At 49.4% G+C, this 19077-nt stretch overlaps 1 protein-coding gene across 3 annotated transcripts in view; it reads right to left on the bottom strand.

Annotated features, from left to right (window-relative positions):
- Nucleotides 1-19077, bottom strand: part of MINK1 (misshapen like kinase 1) — a 631604-nt gene that overhangs the window by 14193 nt on the left and 598334 nt on the right. For all 3 annotated transcript variants that reach the window (XM_078670621.1, XM_078670619.1, XM_078670620.1), the window contains 2 exons: nt 13682-13841; nt 12208-12347 (listed from right to left, as the gene is read on the bottom strand). In XM_078670621.1, the coding sequence (XP_078526747.1) occupies nt 12208-12347; nt 13682-13841 (300 nt within the window). The remainder of the gene's footprint in view (nt 1-12207; nt 12348-13681; nt 13842-19077) is intronic.

The following is a 19077-nucleotide window of genomic DNA, read 5'->3' as shown; positions in this document are numbered from 1 at the left end:
CACCAGAGTGTATCCATGAGTCCTGCTGCTCATCAGGGTCAGTATTGTCAGGGAAGTTATACTGGTCATCTTGGTCACCCTCATCTCCATTGTAGCCAGTGGGTGAAGGTGTAGGACTCCTCATAGGCCTCTGAGGAATGGGTTCCACAAGGCCCGGCGTGTCTGGTGCAGGCCTTTTCTTCTTTAGAGGAATGACAGGATTCCACAGGCTGGGATGTAATTTTCCTCTTGTAGAGCGTTAATCTACCCGTCTCGGCGTCGATAAACCGCTCCGAATGTTCGTCAGACAAGGGTGGTCGACCAAAGCCTCCAGTTAGCTGAGCCACCGAGTCCTCGGTCACCGTACGAGGTGCAAAAGCCTTCGGCGGCACCTTCGGCGGTAGAGTGTAGAGGATCGGCATCGAAGTCTTCTTCAGTGGAACACTTGGCTTCGGTACCGAGGGTGTTGTCTGCTCCGACGCCTTGTCTTTTATCCGCTTCAGGGAGTCCGAGACTTGCTTTGTAAACAATGCGGACGGCTTCGCCGATCCGACCGACGACCTCTGTCCACCCACAGGGGAAGATCCATGCGTCGACGATTTGTCTTTGGGTGGCGGAGGCGCGGATACACCTTCGACAGCTGTGCTCCGGTCCCCCGTCCCGGCCTTAGTCGTCGACGTCGCCGACTGTGGAGCAGCAGACTTGTCTTTCTGCGTCGGGGTTCCAGACTTCGGCTCGGTGCCCTTCGCCGACTTCGTTTCGACTGTCCGTGTACCAGTCGGTGCGGCAGTCTTGGCTGGAGGTGGCTCGACAGGTTTCTTCGACTTCGACTCGACCACCTTAGTCGACACCGGCTCGACGACCCTCTTCGAGCCGGTCTCCTTGGCCCCTTTCGGCACCTTAGCCTGTTCGACAGCCTTCTTCGGCTTCGAGGCCTCCGAAGACGACGGCGTCGACGCGGCCCCAGACGTCTTCGGTATCGATGGTTTGTCGGCCATCTTTGTTGTTTTCGAATCCGATGGTTTCGGTTTCGATTTGTGTAATGGTGGCTCCGCTGGTATGTCCGTAGCCGGGCCAGGAGGCGGGGCCGAGGACTGAGGAGTAGGGTCGTGGGTAAGGCCGTGTGGCGTTCCCGTGACCTGAGCCTTAGTAATTGTACGCACGGGGCATAGCTCTTCCTCCGAGCTATCTTCCGCGGCCCCATAAACTTCCTCGTCGTCCCCTACCTCCTCGACGTTTTCTTCTAGGTCCAGGCCCTCAACGGGTTCTCCGTAGTCGGCCTCGACCTCCGCCGATGTAGGTGAGATCTGCAGGTGAAGCTCTTGCTCGTCTGCTTCGGGGTCGGCGAAGATGTCTACAGGTGCCGGTGCCGATCGCTGGGCCTCGAGGCGCGCCACGCGCCGAATCTTGAGCGTCTTCTTCGACCTGAATTTCGAACAGGCCATACAGTTGGCCTCGTTGTGGTCCGGCGACAGGCACTTGTTGCATACCGGATGCACGTCGATGTGAGGGTATTTCGAACCGCACACGGGGCAGAACTTGAACGGACTCCGTTCCATCGTAGAGTCGTTGGGGTCTTGCTGCGTCGACAGGGCCTCGATGACCGAAGAGTCACCGACTCCTCAGATATCCGACTCGAAGAGTTGGAATATACACGAGACCGAACGCTAACAATACCGACGAAGTAAAGAAAGCCTTGTGGCCTTCAAGAGTTGTTTTATCGATTCCGAACAGGAGACGTCGAAATCACATCCGAACCCAATGGCGGAAAAAAACAATCTGGGGATGGAGTCGATGCCCATGCGCACTGTAGTCCAGGGGAGGCACCACCTATCTCGTGATACTTCGAAGACTCTTCCAGGACAACAATGTACAATCATCCGGACCCAACACTAGGCGGCGATCTATGCAATAGATATGAATTTAGCAGCCCACATGCCTCGAACATATATAAAGGCGGTCCAGAGCCTTCTAAGAAGCCAGGAGTAATTTTTATGATTTTATGAATTTTAAACCCATGAATTATATACCTGATCTAAAGAAAAGGAAAAGTGGTTTAATGTGATAATACGTTTTATTATAAGTGCCATTTTATTGGTGTTGGTTTGTAATGTATAAGGGTGTGTAAGAGTTTTAACCTATAAGGGAATATTTTGTACATGTTTTTATCACCTTTTATGAGAATATTTTAAACCTGTAGTATTGCCTCTTGCTTAAAGATTACGATCATAATAAACATATCCTTGACTTGACTCATAAACCTTTAAAAGAGCTTCAATAGGTCGTGATCCCAGCTGCTTCGCAAAGCCTAATAATGCAGATGTTGAACTTGCTACAGAGTTGCATTTAGCTTTCTGTTGGGGACCCCAGGTGCCCTTGTGTTGGGGACCCCGGATGCCCTGTATTATCTTAATTTTTACCTAAGTGAATTATACTTACTGTAAAGAATAGACATTACAAAAATTGCGCGAGGTATATAAACTAATGGAAAATTGTACGTAAAAACAGCAACTAGATTTCGAAAACCCCGTGAAGGAACTTTCAACCTTAATAAGAATACATAATTTCCATCTAGATTAAGATGCACTGGAGAGGAGGTTTCCTTTAAATAACATGAGATTATGCTTCACAGTCTAGAGTGTAGGGTATGTTAGTAGGGACCAAATGTTTTTGTCAAAGATGATGGGTAGAACTTAATATTTAAATTTAGAACCAGTTTTGTGTTTATAACGTTATTTATAAACACAGAAGGTATATACATGAAATTGGGAGTTAACCTGTTTCATGCGCCCGCGATTTTGCGGAAGTGCGGCATTGGCCGACGGCAGCACTGGGCAGCATGGAAGGGGTTAAAGATCAAAGCAAAAACTAGATTCAAACGGATAGATTTTGCACGTACACAGGTGTAATGCATCCAATTTGAGACGCAGTATAAATAGAAGGTCAGGCCCGCCACACCACTTGCATCTTGAAACGGACGGGAGAATGGACGTATAGAGAAATAGGTTTGCGGTGAGTGACGATAGACATTAAAGTCTGTGGGGTTAGGCTTTAGCTTTTTGTAATTAGATTAAAATTGTACTTGGAGTTTAACTATCAGTAAATGCTGGAAAATGTAATGCTTTTGTGGGTGAGAGCGAGCAGGTTTCAGAGCTGTTAGAGTGAAACACGTTAACAAACAGGCAATGGCTTTTGAAGGGACCCTAGAGGGGATTTTAACTAATAAATGCTTATTTAAAAAAAAGAAAAGGAGAAATGTAAGAGTCTAAGCATGAGGTCTTTCTTTTCTCTGTTAACATAAATCTATTTGAGCTTGCGGTCATAATTAATATAGACCGAAGAATACGCTAATTAACGTGCAATGGTTTCCGGAGGGTTGCCAGAGGGGGCTGAAACTTATTTAAAAAATTACAAGAGAAGTGGAAGAGGCTAAACATAAGTTCTTACTTCCCCTTTTTTAACACAAAATTTACCATTGAATGATGTCTTTATAAATATAGAACGTAGGCTAATATGAACTGCATCTATATTTTATCTTCGATAATGAGCAATATGATCAAGTTGGTGTTAACTTCAAGCAGAGAGCGAGTCAGCAACTAGACCTATCTAAATACTTGGCATGATGATGCAAACCTTGTTGCAGAATAAGACCATTGATCGGTTCTTGACATTACTTTGTTCTGTTTCATTTGTAGTATCTTTAATCGGGTGGACTGAGCTCATAATACACTGTTTTGGCTTGATGCATGTTTAAAGATCATTGAAGAATGATCCACAGGCGAGAACTTTGATAATAATGGTATATTTTATTAGGAAGATCACAAAAGGTGATTTAAAAAGGACTCGTGCTAAGAAAGTACCTACTTTTCCTTCACATAACTGCTTTTATCACAAACCACGGAACGAGTGGAAGGTGCAGATGAGAAACAAGAACAGGATATATAAGAAAAGGGTTGAACAGCAACCCCATTGACATAGTATGTATAGATACATACATAGAAAAGACCACTATCGATGACATTCCCTAACACTATGCAATAAAATCATCATTTATTTTTCCATTACAGAGAGGTATACATTTGCAAATACTATAGACGGAAAGAAATACCTAATTGGTTTTGAATCAGCTCATTGAACAACAAGTATAAAAGTGAGAGGTAATTTGCACAGCATACAATTCATTTTGCTCTGGTACATGCTTGAGGAGTTCACCCACTTCTTCCCAGTGTTGGTATGCGTGCCTGTTGATGAGTGCATTGGAATTGGCGATGCGCCATTGTATTGCCGCACTTCTCTCCAACTTCCTACCCATCAGGTCCATCCTCTTGCTCTCTTAATCTGGTGGTGGGCCAGAGTTCGTGGGTATATTAGCTCTCTTCCTAGCCGTGGCTGTGATGATGGAGTTGGCTGGGACTGATCCCCTAATGTACATGGGGTCCTTCGATGAGTGTTTATATTTCTTCTCTGCCCGAAGAGTTACTGCTCTACACATAGCAGGCTCCTTGAACGCCTTCTTCCCCTGGTCCAGAACACTTGGGAGCGTGGGCAGGAACTGGCTTCTAGTCTGGGATGGCAACAAGGTCTCCAAGAGGAAGCAAGACTGGGGTTTTTCTTCCTCTAGTTGCACTCCATATGTGTCTGCAGCTCTTTTGATGACTTGGTTGTAGATTCCTATGTCGTCCGGCAGCGAAGGCCTCAACGGATATGACTCTACCCCCTCTTCCGGGGACTCGTCGACGAGGTCTTGCCACTGCAAGTCCTAAGCCTCCGAGGACGTTGAGTCTTGATAAGTTTGCTCATCTTCCTCCCCTTCGGCGTCGCCATAGTACAGGTCATCCTCTTCCTGTTCCTCTCCAGGTTCAGGTGTGGTCGGCGGTTGGAAATCCTCGACGCACCTTTATGTTTCGGCCGTGGCTTTCGACGGGATGCTGTAGAATTTCATTTTTTTCGTCGAAGTCTTTCTTGCGTTGCAATATGCTTGCAATTTTGGCCTCGAGTCTTTTCTTTATCTTTTCCATCTCAGCCGCGTGTTTGGCTTAGAGGGTTTCGGCTTTCCTCTTTGGGGTTGTCGACGTCGAAACCGCTCTCAGGCCTTCGCTTTTCGACAACGAGGCCTCTTTTTCGTGGCTGCTCTTCGGCGCCTTTCCCTCGTCTTGGGATTTTGCCATCTGGGAGTCCTTCTCAAAGGAACAAATGGGCTGTTTGTCCCTGGATGCAGCTGTCGATGTTGAGTGCTTCGACGGCCCTGCTCCTTTCGAGGACTTTGATTCGCCTTTGTGAGTATCAGTGGAGTGTTTAGGGTTCGGCGACTCTCTTACCTCCTATGACGTTTTCTGTTCGACCTCGACGACTATGGCGTCCTCCGGTTCTTCGGCGATGTTGTCTACCTCTTCGCTGGAGAGTGCCAAATCTCGGAGCGATGGGGGTGCCCCCTACCCCTGCATGTTGTAGTTTGCTCTTCTTTGCCTCTCCCTTAGTCTGAGGGTCTTCGGGGTGAATGCTGCACAGGCGTTGCAGTCCTCGCTTCGATGGTCGAGCGGCAGGCAGAGATTGCAAACCAGGTGTTGATCCTTTTGTGCATACTTGTGGTGGCAGTTTGCACAGAATTTAAACGGAGTTTTATCCATCACCGCACCCTGGGAGCCCCCTGTATGCGCATTCTCCATAGGAACGTCAAATTGTTCGATGTTCTCTCCTCTGTCGTCGACTTCTGTCCTTACTTGTTCTCCGGTGTCTTTTACGGTGATATTTTCGATGCTTCTTTGATTTTTCCTCGATTCTTTCTCCAAAGTTTTGGAGTTCCCTACACTGTTGATCCAGACCCAACAACGGAAAAAAGAATCTGAAGATGGCGACCAAAGGTGGGAGCTTCCAGAGGAAGCGCGTCGACATCACAAAGGACACCAAATGGTGGTATGTCGATGTCCACTTGGGCCACGAAAAACAAAAAAAGAAGAAATACTACAATTCCTGACTCAACAACTAGATGGCGGAATAATGCACAGCGTAGTGAATCCAAAAAGATTCACGCGGCAAAACTGGGCTATAGAGGTCCCCCACTGATGCAGGATCCCAAGTCTTAACAATTACCCTCTGAAAGGCGCTCACAGGTGTGAGCACCTCGAAGACGTTCGTCTAAATGAGAAGTAGAAAGCTTTGAAATGGAAGAGGCAACGCTCTTGGAAATACCAACAGGCAAGAACGACTACACAACTGTTCCCAGAACTTTGTCCCTCTTGACTAGAAGCTACTGATTCAGTCCTGGCCCAGGTGTAGTTCAGTACCAGCCGCTTCCTGGACACAAACAGATTGGTTCCTTAGCAATCTGAGGCGGATTCCAGTACAGGAGTCACAGAAACTCCCAAGATACAGGTTTACAAATATGAGATACAGAGACTGTGCTATTCAGCATCCAAGAACTGCGTGCCGCAACCTAGACAATGCGTGAAGCTCGTTGTGAAGACAAAGTGCAGCAGAAGCAGACAAGTTCTTCTTTTAAGTCACTATAAAAACAAAATGCATAGGAACATGCTACTAAAAATGCGAGACAGCAAAAGAAGTACAGAACTGTTCTACAAGGGTGAAGAGCCAGTGAAGCCCATTCCTGCACACAAAACAGAAATAGTGTGTGTGTTGCAGTGGTGATGCATCAACAAGATTTAAGGCTCGTACGCGTGGAGGAACACTCCAACATGGAGACTCCAAAGCTCTTGCAGCGACGGGGATCTTTTAAAGAAGTGTGTTCCAGCCTTACCTGCTGGAGCAGGCCTGTACCATCCAGATGCAAAGGATGGTGAGCAGAGCAACAGATAAACATGTTTGTTATTACAGAATTGTCTGTGGTATACCTTTTCCAAATGGGTGAAGGTACGATGACCATGAAAGGAGGGGGCAGTGAAGGAAGGGTATATGCTGTATTCTTGGTGTGTGACATATATTTAGTGGGGTGAGGCTGGGGTGAAGGGACAGTTGTGCAAAAAGAAAGGCTCCTGTACCTGCGGTCCTCGTTCTGCATTTTAAATATCTTTATTGAAGTCACAAATGCTTGAATAATTGCTGCGTGTGCTGGCCACAGAAAACCTTTTCATATAGTCGCCTTCCTTGGAAACAGTATCATAGAAGATCTTTGTCCAGACATTCATATACAGATCAGTGGAATGAAAGCCAGCAGACGCCTCGTTTTCCCATTCATGTTTGGAATAACTCTCCAGATTATACTTGTAGAAATGCAGCGAAACCCTCTTTCAGCAGAGAAGACAAAGCCAAATCTGCAGCGTGTTGAGCTCACATTGAACACAGAGGACAAAAGGAACTTGGCTCTTTAAAACCTGGGGTGGGGGGCACCTTGTCCCACAATGCATTGTACTGGCAGTTGCCTTTCAGGAGGAGTGCTAATTTGAGAGATAGTACATAGTATAAGTATGGATAAATAACTGGCCAGAGTTAAAGCCCCCACAGCCACTGTCCGCACCGATCCCCTGCTCTCTTGGACCAACATAAACGACGACAACACCGTCAAAATCATGAACACCATCCACTCCGGATCTCCATCAGACCCATGCCCACACCACATCTTCAATAAAGCCAGCACCACCATTGCAGCCCATCTCCGGAAAGCCATCAACATCTCCTTCGAGACAGCGACCTTCCCGGAGAGCTGGAAGCACGCCGAGATCAACGCCTTACTCTAGAAACCCAAGGCAGACCCCAAGAACTTCTGACCCATCTCCCTGCTCCCGTTCCCGGCGAAGGTAATCGAGAAGACCATCAACAGACAACTGGCCCGCTAGCTCGAGGAGAACAGCATCCTGGACCCATCCCAGTCCGGGTTCCGCATCAACCACAGCACCGAAACTACCCTCATCGCCGCCACCGATGACATCAGGCCCCTGCTGGACAACGGCGAAACCGCGGCCTTCATCCTCCTGGACCTGTCAGCCGCGTTTGACACTGTCTGCCACCACACACTACGCACACGCCTCCACAACGCTGGGATCCGAGGCAAGGCTCAGGACTGGACCACCTCCTTCCTCTCCGCAGAACCCAGAGCATCCGCCTTCCCCCCTTCCGCTCCGAAGCCACCCTGATCATCCTCGGCATTCCCCAGGGCTCATCCCTCAGCCCAACACTGTTCAACATCTACATGGCACCGCTAGCCCACGTCGCCCGACTACATGATCTCAAGATCATTTCCTAAGCCGACGACACCCAACTGATCCTTTCCCTCAGCAAGGACCCCCTCAGCGCCAAAACCAACCTCCACGAAGGAATGAAGGCCGTGGCCGACTGGATGAAGAGCAGCCGACTAAAGCTGAACACAGACAAGACGGAGGTCCACATCCTCGGCTCCACCCCTTCAGCCTGGGACGACTCCTGGTGGCCGACGACACTGGGGGCAGCCCCGACACCCACCGACCACGCACACAACCTGGGAGTCATCCTCGACTCAACGCTCTCCATGACCAAGCAAGTCAACGCTGTCTCCTCCTCCTGCTTCAACACCCTCCGCATGCTCCGCAGGATCTACAGGTGGATCCGACAGATACAAGAAGAACAGTCACCCAGGCCCTTGTCAGCAACAGACTTGACTATGGAAACGCCCTCTACGCAGGAGCACCGGCCAAGCTCATCAAATGACTGCAACGCATCCAAAACGCCTCTGCACGCCTCATCCTGGACGTACCACGCCACAGCCACATCACTCCCCTACCTGAGGAACCTGCACCGGCTCCCCGTCGACAGGAGAATCTCCTTCAAACTCCTCATCCACGCACACAAGGCACTCCACAAGACCGGCCCAGCCTACCTCAACAGACGACTCCTCTTCTACGTCCCTAACTGCCAGCTCCGCTTCGCCGACCTTTCCCTCACCACCGTCCCGCGCATCCGAAGAACAACCATCAGCGGCAGTTCGTTCTCCCACCTCGCCGCCAAGACCTGGAACACCCTTCCACTCAGCCTACGACAAAACCAAGACCTGCTGACCTTCAGGAGGCTACTCAAGACCTGGCTGTTAGACCAGTAGCAGCACCACCCCCTATTTTTTTACCCAGCTCCTTGAGACCCTCGCGGGTAAGTAGAGCGCTCTACAAATTCTGTGATTGATTGATTGAGAGATCCCGACACAACCAGGTAGATGTCCCGGCACTCCAGCCAAGTCCAGAGGGGCATGGCCTACTGTTCTAGAGTTCACAACCCCAAAAGGCCCGGTTTGTTACAATACCACATGGCAGTGGTGTTGTCTGTGAATACTTTCACCAGCCTTCCCTTGATGGCTTTCAATGCCAAGTGATTAGCCATCAACTCCCGGAGACCAACGTGGAACTGAGACTCTGCAGGAAACCAGAGTCCTCTGATCTCCACCTCTCCCAGATGGCCACCCCAATCCAGACATGAAACATCGGTCACCGCTGTCAGCTCCTTGTGGGGAAGGAAGACCATCTGCAGTTGACCCAATCGTGGCTCGTTAGCCACCAATACAAATCTTTTACAGTCTCCTTTGAAATCTGGACCAGGTCAGAGAGATTCCCCTAATGCTGTACCAGCTGGGACTTCAGGTCCCACTATAGAGCATGCATGTGCCATCAGGTCTGCTTCACCAGCAGGATGCAGGAGGCCATCGGACCCAGTGCTGAGACTTCAGGTCCCGCTGTAGAGCATGCGTGTGCCATAAGGTCTGCTTCACCAGCAGGATGCAAGAGGCCATCAGATCCAGCAGCCTCGGTTAGTCTGACCGAAATCCAGGATAGAGGTTGAAATATCGGGATTATAGCCTGAATGTACTGGACTCTCCGCTCTGGAGGGCAGCCCAGAACTGTATTGTGTACAGGAAAGCTCTGATGAAAGGAAGAGTTTGAGAATGAGTCAAGTGTGACTTTGGCATGTTCAGAGTGAACCCTAGCAAGTGCAGGAGGTTTGCCGTAGTCTGGAGGTGGGTGATGACTGCCTGGAGCGAGAAGGTAGAGGGAATAACAACCACGTCCTGCTTCTGGTGCTGGCACCTTCACAATGGCTCCTTTGGCCAACAGAGCCCGCACTTCCTGACGGAGCAAGTAAAGATGGTCCCCAGTCAGCCGTTCTGGGGATGGCGGCAAAGGAGAAGGGGTTTCCACAAATGGAAGGGCTCTGCACAATTTAGAACACCCACTTGGCAGAATTTATTTCATTTGATTGATGCAGGCGGTGCCTGTTCTTACTGCCCACCGGGTGGGCGTGTTGGATAGAGTGCTCACTAAAACTGCTGGGAGGCTGTGGTACCCGGAGGGGTGGAGGACTGGACAGTGCACTGGGTCGGGCTCCAGCATCCTCTCGTGGATCTGCTACCGTGCCACGAAAACGCTGGGAAGTCTGCAGGGCTGGGAGGGGAGGGTAAGGACGGTATTGAGGCTGCCTATAGAAGCCACAGCTGCCTCCACGGAAGGGATGAAAGGACTGTTGCTGTGGTCGGTTAGTCAGAGAAAGGCCCAGGGATCTGGCGGTGACCTTACTTGCATGAAAACGCTTGAGTGCCCTGTCAGCTTTGTCGCCAAAGTGGTGGGAACCATTGAAAGGCATGTCAATCTAGGATGATTGGACATCCCCCAAAAAACCAGAGGACCGCAAGCAGGCATAGTGGTGAAGTGCCACTATAGAGGCCAAGGCCCTAGCAAGGGAGTCTATAGTGTCCAGTCCATACCTGATGGCGAACTCAGCTGCGTCCTGACCATTCACCAGGGTTTGGTTCAGGAGCACTCTGCCCTTTTCAGGGAGCTTCGGCAGCAGCTGTGCAACTGAGTCCCATAGAGCATGGGAATATTGGCGCAAGGCCAAGCAGGTGGAAGAGAAGATTCTCTTCCCAGAAGTGTCCAGCCTCTTGGATTCCCTTTATGGTGGAGTGGAAGGGAATGCACTCGGGTTGACCTTAGCTGTTGATGCCTACACCACAGGCTCGCAGGGGAGGGATGCTGTGAGGAAGGCTGGATCTCCTGGTGCGGGACGATGACAAGAGGCAATCATGCGGTGCAAAGGAGCCCCTGTGCAAGGTTTAGCCCAGTTCCCCGAAACATGTCTGTGAGGGCCTCATTAGATGAAAGTAAGGGCTCGGCAAAGATCAGCCCGGAAGAATGACCTCCGTCAGGACAGTGGTCTTGACCTCAAAGGCTGGCAGTTGTAGGTCACGGACCTCTGAAGACCCGATGCATCAAGGTCACAAAAGATGTGCCTTCCTCCAAAAGGGGGCGTAGAGGAGACAGCGTGCCGGAGTCTGGGATGGTTTCCAGGCCACTGGTGTCACCCTGCTCCTCATACCATTGGGGTCCTCCTCAAAGGGTCCATACTCCTCTTCTTCATTCCCCCCTTCAGGTGGGAAGAGCCTGACCATCGATGACAAGTCCAGGGGTTGATGGAAAAATGAGGCATCTGTTCAGCTTTCGTTCCACCGATCTGTATTTAAACTCAAGGACAGACATTCTAGTATAATGTTTCCATGGAACACAACTATAAAAAGGTGTTCCAAGGTTCACGCACGCTACGGGGAATGATTTAAGCATTTATGACTATCGATGAAGAGCCTACGATGCAGAAATACAGAATTTCTAGTCGCAAAGGCATAAACATCCTAATTAATTAGCTGCACTAGATCACATCAGTGCTAAATGGAGAGAGTGAGTTCAAGAGATTAAGTAACTGGCAGGCATCCAAACATATGCAGTCAGCCATAGGTATGCAGGCAGCCATGGATAAGCAGGCAGCCATGGATAAGCAGCCAGCCATGGATAAGCAGCCAGCCATGGATAAGCAGCCAGCCATGGATAAGCAGCCAGCCATGGATAAGCAGCCAGCCATGGATAAGCAGGCAGCCATGGATAAGCAGGCAGCCATGGATAAGCAGCCAGCCATGGATAAGCAGGCAGCCATGGATAAGCAGGCAGCCATGGAAAAGCAGGCAGCCATGGATAATCAGGGAGCCTTGGTTATGCAGTCATACACACAATTATCCACCAATACTTCCATACACAAGCATGCATTTAAAGTTATATAGATATCCAAGGAAATGTAGATAACCATGGATACGCAGTCCTCCATAGACACGTAAGCTTCCATACAGATGCAGACCTCATGGGTGCGCAAGCATAACTAGATATGATGGTGGAAGAGACATGGAGTAGACATGGACAGAGAGCAAAGAATAACAGGAATAAAGGGAGAGAGTCTAGGAAAGGCAGGCAAAAAGTCAAAAACACGTTGGACCTTGTCGTTTCGTTCACAGAGGAACTTCAAACGCTGCGCCCGTTTGTGCATGAACACTCCGTCCAGATGTCCAGTCTCCACGGATCGGATCTCTATGGCCTTTTCACCCCAGCCCATGATTTGGTTGGAGCAGATGTATGCTAAAAAACAAATACAAGACATGGTCATAAGAGTGGTGAGCTACACACAGCACAACAGAAAGAAATTGGTCACAATCTTTTGGCCACATCAAGTGGCAGAAATGGAGAAGGAGATTTAATTAACCGTTTTCTATAGTGTTATGCACCACTTTACAGCACAACAAGAACTGTGATGCTAAGATCTTAAACTGAACAAGTAAAAGGAAGTGAAATCCTCAAAGAGACTACTTTTGAGAAAATCTTAAAGCTAATTTTAATCCGGTTTGCTCCTTTTATCCCCTCTTAATCTGTGATTTTTAGTTAATGTGTTTTCACAATTTTCATTTTGACCTCTGCTGGAACCTTAATGTCTTTGGCCCTCATACGAGCGCCTTGGTAGTTTGTGTGATATTTATCAGGTGTGAAACACCACCCAGTTAGGAGTTTTCTGTGCTTACCCCACCAAAATCCACTTTTTCAGGTAAATAGGGAACATTTGTCACCTGATAAATATCAGCAGGTTTGAGCTGGCAATATTTACCATGAAACTCATACCTAGGATAGAGGTGGTCATAGGAGTTAGCACACAGATCAGAATTAGCCGGGCAGATCTTAAAGAGGGACTTTAGCTCTAATCTGTTTTCAATGTCCTGCTTCGGTCACACCTTGAGCTCAGCCTTGGTATGAGGCCTACACTACCTAAAGGAAGAGTGTCTCGTGTAGGTGTCGGGCTCTGCTGAGAGAGTCTGCACTGGTCATTACTAATCAAACAGTTTCCTTGGTAGAAGAGAAGCTATTGGTCCACTCAAACTGGGCGGAGTACACCAGGAGCTGAGCATGTGACACACTTAATAAAGATAGTCGACCTTCCCGAACACTCTAACCCACCCTGTCCTGGACACTGGAGGGGTCGGCGGCAGCAATGCGGAACTGGAAGGAAGTTGGATGCAACAGCTTTTCTTTCTCCTCCATCCACTTTCCTGCCGGCTCCACAAGTTCCACGACTCCTGTCCTTCTCTTCCATGACTCCATTTCAATCTAATCCTTGCATGCCTCTTCCAGAACCACAACCCTTCTCTCTACTTCTCTCTCAGTTATGGCCTTCCACTGGTTTTCTAGAATTTCATAACTCAGATACAGAATGGATTGTCATATGTAATCATAAGAATGTGTTTCAAGTAAAGCACCCTGGCATAAATTGTGGTTTTACAAGCATTACTAAAAACAAACATAAGTAAAGAATACAAAGTGTTACTTTAGTGATGTTAGCATTACAAGGAAAAGGCAACAGCAACACACCGCACCCCATGGTAACTCAGAAAGCAGGCATGCCCCTCAGCCTCAGCAGCTCTTACCCACAGAGGTGGGCATCTCTCCCCACTGCAGCACCACGTCCTTGATGATCCGGCCGTACGTGTTGACGTAGACGCCCTCGTCTTCGTAGCAGAGCAGCATCTCCATGCCGTCGGTGTTGGGTAAGAAGATAATAGCGTGCGGGTTTATCTGGGTTTGGATCTATAAAAAACACAGAAGACATCACAGACCCTCTTCTCAGAGGGATCATCTGCCAACCATCACAGACCCCATCCATCACAGACGCCACCCATCACACACCCCAACCATCACAGACCCTAACCATCACAGACCCTTTCCTCAGAGGGACCATCTGCCAACCATCACAGACCCCTCCCATCACAGACCCCACCCATCACAGACCCCACCCATCACCGACCCCACCCATCACAGGCCCCACCTATCACAGACCCTCTTCTCAGAGGGACCATCTGCCAACCATCACAGACCCCACCCATCACAGACCCCACCCATCACCGACCCCACCCATCACCGACCCCACCCATCACCGACCCCACCCATCACCGACCCCACCCATCACCGACCCCACCCATCACAGGCCCCACCCATCACCGACCCCACCCATCACCGACCCCACCCATCACAGACCCGACCCATCACAGACCCTTTCCTCAGAGGGACCATCTGCCAACCATCACAGACCCCTCCCATCACAGACCCCACCCATCACAGACCCCACCCATCACAGACCCCACCCATCACCGACCCCACCCATCACAGGCCCCACCTATCACAGACCCTCTTCTCAGAGGGACCATCTGCCAACCATCACAGACCCCACCCATCACAGACCCCACCCATCACCGACCCCACCCATCACCGACCCCACCCATCACAGGCCCCACCCATCACCGACCCCACCCATCACCGACCCCACCCATCACAGACCCGACCCATCACAGACCCTTTCCTCAGAGGGACCATCTGCCAACCATCACAGACCCCTCCCATCACAGACCCCACCCATCACAGACCCCACCCATCACCGACCCCACCCATCACAGGCCCCACCTATCACAGACCCTCTTCTCAGAGGGACCATCTGCCAACCATCACAGACCCCACCCATCACAGACCCCACCCATCACCGACCCCACCCATCACCGACCCCACCCATCACAGGCCCCACCCATCACCGACCCCACCCATCACCGACCCCACCCATCACAGACCCGACCCATCACAGACCCTTTCCTCAGAGGGACCATCTGCCAACCATCACAGACCCCTCCCATCACAGGCCCCACCCATCACAGACCCCACCCATCAGAGGCACCATTCATCCAGACACTTCCAGAGACGCCATCCACCACCCATCACAGACCCCACCCATCAGAGGTGCCATCCATCCAGACACTTCCAGAGGTGCCATCCCCCACCCATCCAGACCCCACCCATCAGAGGCACCATTCATCCAGACACTTCCAGAGACGCCATCCACCACCCATCACAGACCCCATCTATCAGAGGCGCCATTCGCCACCCATCACAGATGCCATCCATCACAGACCCTTCCGTCAGAGGCGCCATCTGCCACCCATTACAGACCCCATACATTAAAGACACCATCCGCCACCTATCACAGACCCCACCCATCAGAGAAGCCATTCACCACCCATCACAGAAGAAATGCATTTGTAACAGTAACCCCCCGCCACAGAAGAGATCGGTTACAGAAGCCATTGATGACTTGCCATTCTCCACCTGGCCCTTCAGCCACCGTATGTGGACTCCTATGCCACGCTGGTAACAGTGTTTAGTCATTGTTGGTCCAATTCTCAATTACACAAAGATCTTGGGTAACATTTCAACTTACAGGGGTTTTTGAGCTTGTGGCTCTATTCAGGCTTCTGCTTTACACTGCTATTTTAATTGGTCTAGCAAGTAAATCTTGGAACTGATAAAGTCTAAAATCATGATCAGCTCCAATAATATCTCTAGGTATTGTTAAAAGAATCTAATGAGTTTTCCGGAGGCTTCTTGAAAGTAAACCAGCTGTTTGATGTCCGGATATGACAGGGAGATTATTATTCCATGTCATGATGTCATCTGATGACTTTGGTACTCTTCTTATCTGTGTTGCCTTTCGGATGAGGAAATGTTGCTGAAAATGTAACTGTACAGATAGGTTCTTATCTTCCGGGGACCCTCCACTCTCTGGAGTCGGGACTGGCGCCCTCTCATCTTGGCATTGCACCCATTCCAGTCATATGTGCGTGTAAGCTTGCGTTTCTTCTTTGACCATGCTCTTACTTTTGTAGGCAAGTTAACAGGGTTGTGCCGAACCTACTAGTATTCTATCAGGATGTTACAGAAGATCATTCCTCTTCTACTACTAACTTGCCACAAGACAGCGGCTCAAGCCATCATCCTCACTAGACTGCTGCCGTTACCTCTTTCTGATTCTTCCAAATTACCTGCAGCTCCAAGACATCCTGAGTCCTTCATTGCCAACCAGAGGCCAATTTCTCTCTTGCCAGCGCCCTTCATAGAAGAGAGACCCATGTTTATTCAGTGACTCTTTGGCTACTAGGGGCCACATAACCCACTCTGAACCCTACAAAAAGGCCCACACCTCAAACAAACTACAGCTAATCTTTACTCTTCTGTCTGTTGCACTGGAAGACGCTTCCAGACCCCGCTTTCTAGAATCCCTTAACACAGTTGCACAAAAGCTCACAGCCTGACTGTTTAATTTAGAGCTAGGATTTTCAGTCACTCCTTTAGCTCCAGAAAACCCTGATCAGGTTAAAAGTATTCTTGATCAAATACTCTACAATCATTTATCAAGTACCAGTCAAATTCCTACGACGTGAGCAAGCTTATGATGCGCCTAGAAGGTGTTTATGGGTTGTTATGGACCAAGCCGAAAGAAGTGGAATTGTTCTGCAGCTGGACTGTGTCTTCATTTTGCTTTAGGTTGAGTAAGAATGCAGATCAGAGTCAAAACTTTACACCAGTTTGTCCAGAAAAAGGTGGTGTATGGTGGGTACACAGACCGAGCTTGCAGCTCACTCCTGCGAGGAGCTGAGATTACTAAAGAGAAACACTGTTTTGAGAGTCAGGAGACGCAAACAACACCTGTGCATTGGCTCAAATGGAGTACACATCAGGAAGGTGAGGACCAAATTATTGTCCCATAGCGGCACTACAAAAAGTTTGGGAGGAAACGCATGGACCGTTAAGAAAATGCATCACAACAGGTGATTTAATGAAAGTGTGGTTTGGCAAATGTAAAAAAGGATGCCAGCGTAACCATTAACTGTGCCCACTGCAAGTCCTTGCTGGAATAAAGACGACACAAAAAGCAGAACATTCAACAACGTTGCTTATAATGGGCCTGTCTGGCGGGAATTGAATCAGGTCATAAACTTGCCCTAGCGTCCAGGGTAAACAGATTTTGTAGATGAACGTCTGGCCATCAGAACGTCTCCCACTAATCCAGTAGGATTAGTGGGTGACATTAGTAGCTGCTGCTCAATCTCCACGCATGAAGATGTAGACTGCCCAGAATCCCACCCTGCAGCTGCGACAGAAGAGTCTCCTGAAGCGGTGGTCTCATCGGAGGACAGATGTTCATATCCAGAAGTTCTAGGTATCACAATCTGTATCCATGAGGGTGACTCGGTCGTTCCTGATCTTCTTCAGACTCGGGACAGGAAAAGCAGAAGCTGGAAAGCATACAGGAGTCCTGAGCTCCACTCTAAGCAGAATGCATCTCTCGAGAGAGCTTTCTTTGGAGCTACAACTCATAAAAGTGTTGGAACTGCTCATTCTTGTCTGAGGAGCAGAGATCTAGCTAGGGCTTTCCCCACTGCTGAAAGACGCCCTGTGCCGTTTGTGAGGCCTCACCAACTGAGTTCATCTGGCCGACTAGTTAAAGATCCCACGAGGTGGTTCACAACTGGGGTGAAGCGCTGCCGACTCAGCCAGTTCCAAAGGAGCAGGACCTCGTGGCACAGGGCCCAGAGCCTCACTCTGCCATGTTTTGTCGTACCATAAGAAGGTGGTGCTGCCCGCTTACCTTTCATGGTCGCATGAAGACCATCAATGCCAAGCGATTGGCCGGCAACTCCAGCAGACTGATGTGGAGTTGTGTCTCCACTGTAGACTCTTATCTCCACCTCTTCCAGACGACCTTCCCACCCCAACAGTGTTTCGTCCATCACCACTGTCAGAGCTGGGTGGGGCAGGGAGAAGGGTCTGAGGACGGTCCCATTGAAGTCAGTAATCAACAACTACAGGCCCTTCGTAGTTTCCTCCAGAACCTGCATCGAATCCAACAAGTTCACTTGATGCAAAGCCTTTAGAGACCTCAGATCCCACTGCAGAGCCTGCATGTGCCATCTGGCATAGGCCACTAGGAGGATGCAGTAGGCCTACAAGTCTCAGAGCCACTCGCACTGAGGACAAGGAAAGAAGCTGGAACATCGAGATCATAGCCCAAATGAACTTGGACTTTTTGATCCGGAGGGAAGGCTTGAAACTGTACCATTTCCAAAACAGCTTGGATGAACGGAAGCCTCTAAAAAGGAGTCAAGTGAGACTTTGACACGTTGATCGAAAACCCCAAAAGCATTCGGAGGTTTGCAGTCATCTGGAGGGGGTTTACAAACAACTGTGGCTGAGCCTGCCTCCGAAGAAACGCGCAAATGGCATAGAGGACAGATCTGCCAACAGTATTCAGAATAGAAACCTCCTGAAATCCTTGGGATGAAGGTGCATCAGAGGGAATGGGGAGGGTGCCAAAAATGTACAATATGGCTTCAACTTGTTGTGGCATCGCCGATGGACCCAGAAATTCATGTTGCATTGGCATAAACTGTGGAATCGGTTCCTTGGTAGGGGACAAGATCGAGAGGCACCTCAATGTCCACGCAACTTCTGACGAGAGCGTGGGAAGAGGGAGAGTCGCACTTCGACTTATGTTTCCTTTTCGATTTGAACTTACTGGACAACTTCAAATATGAAGAGTACCTTTTACGAGCAAGGCCTTGAGAATGGAAATAGGCCCAAGTCCTCAACTTCAACCTGGACCGGCCCTTATGCACCTTCCAAATGTGTTTCGCAATGTAAAGCTTGACACTGTGGTCCCAGATTGCCTTGGGACTCAGCCTGGTCTGTTCCCGCAAGACCTGGAGTCCTGAAAAAGCTCTAGGCACCGGAAACATCCTTGGTGCGGTTCCTTCACAGATAAGACAGTCCTTACAAGGTTTGGATCCTGTAGTCATCGAAGGGAACAGGATCGCGTGCACAGATAACATTTTCACAAAATAATTGTCAATCAGACAAGAAAAAAGTGAGGTAGTGTGCTCTGGATCCATGTTCAAAGGTGCAGTAAGAAAATAAATGATGCCAGCATGCAAGGGTGGCATAT

The sequence above is a fragment of the Lissotriton helveticus genome, chromosome 12 (genome assembly GCF_964261635.1).
Source record: "Lissotriton helveticus chromosome 12, aLisHel1.1, whole genome shotgun sequence".
NCBI lineage: Eukaryota > Metazoa > Chordata > Amphibia > Caudata > Salamandridae > Lissotriton > Lissotriton helveticus.
Note: the sequence above shows the minus strand (reverse complement) of the source record. Positions and strands in the feature narration are given on the sequence as shown.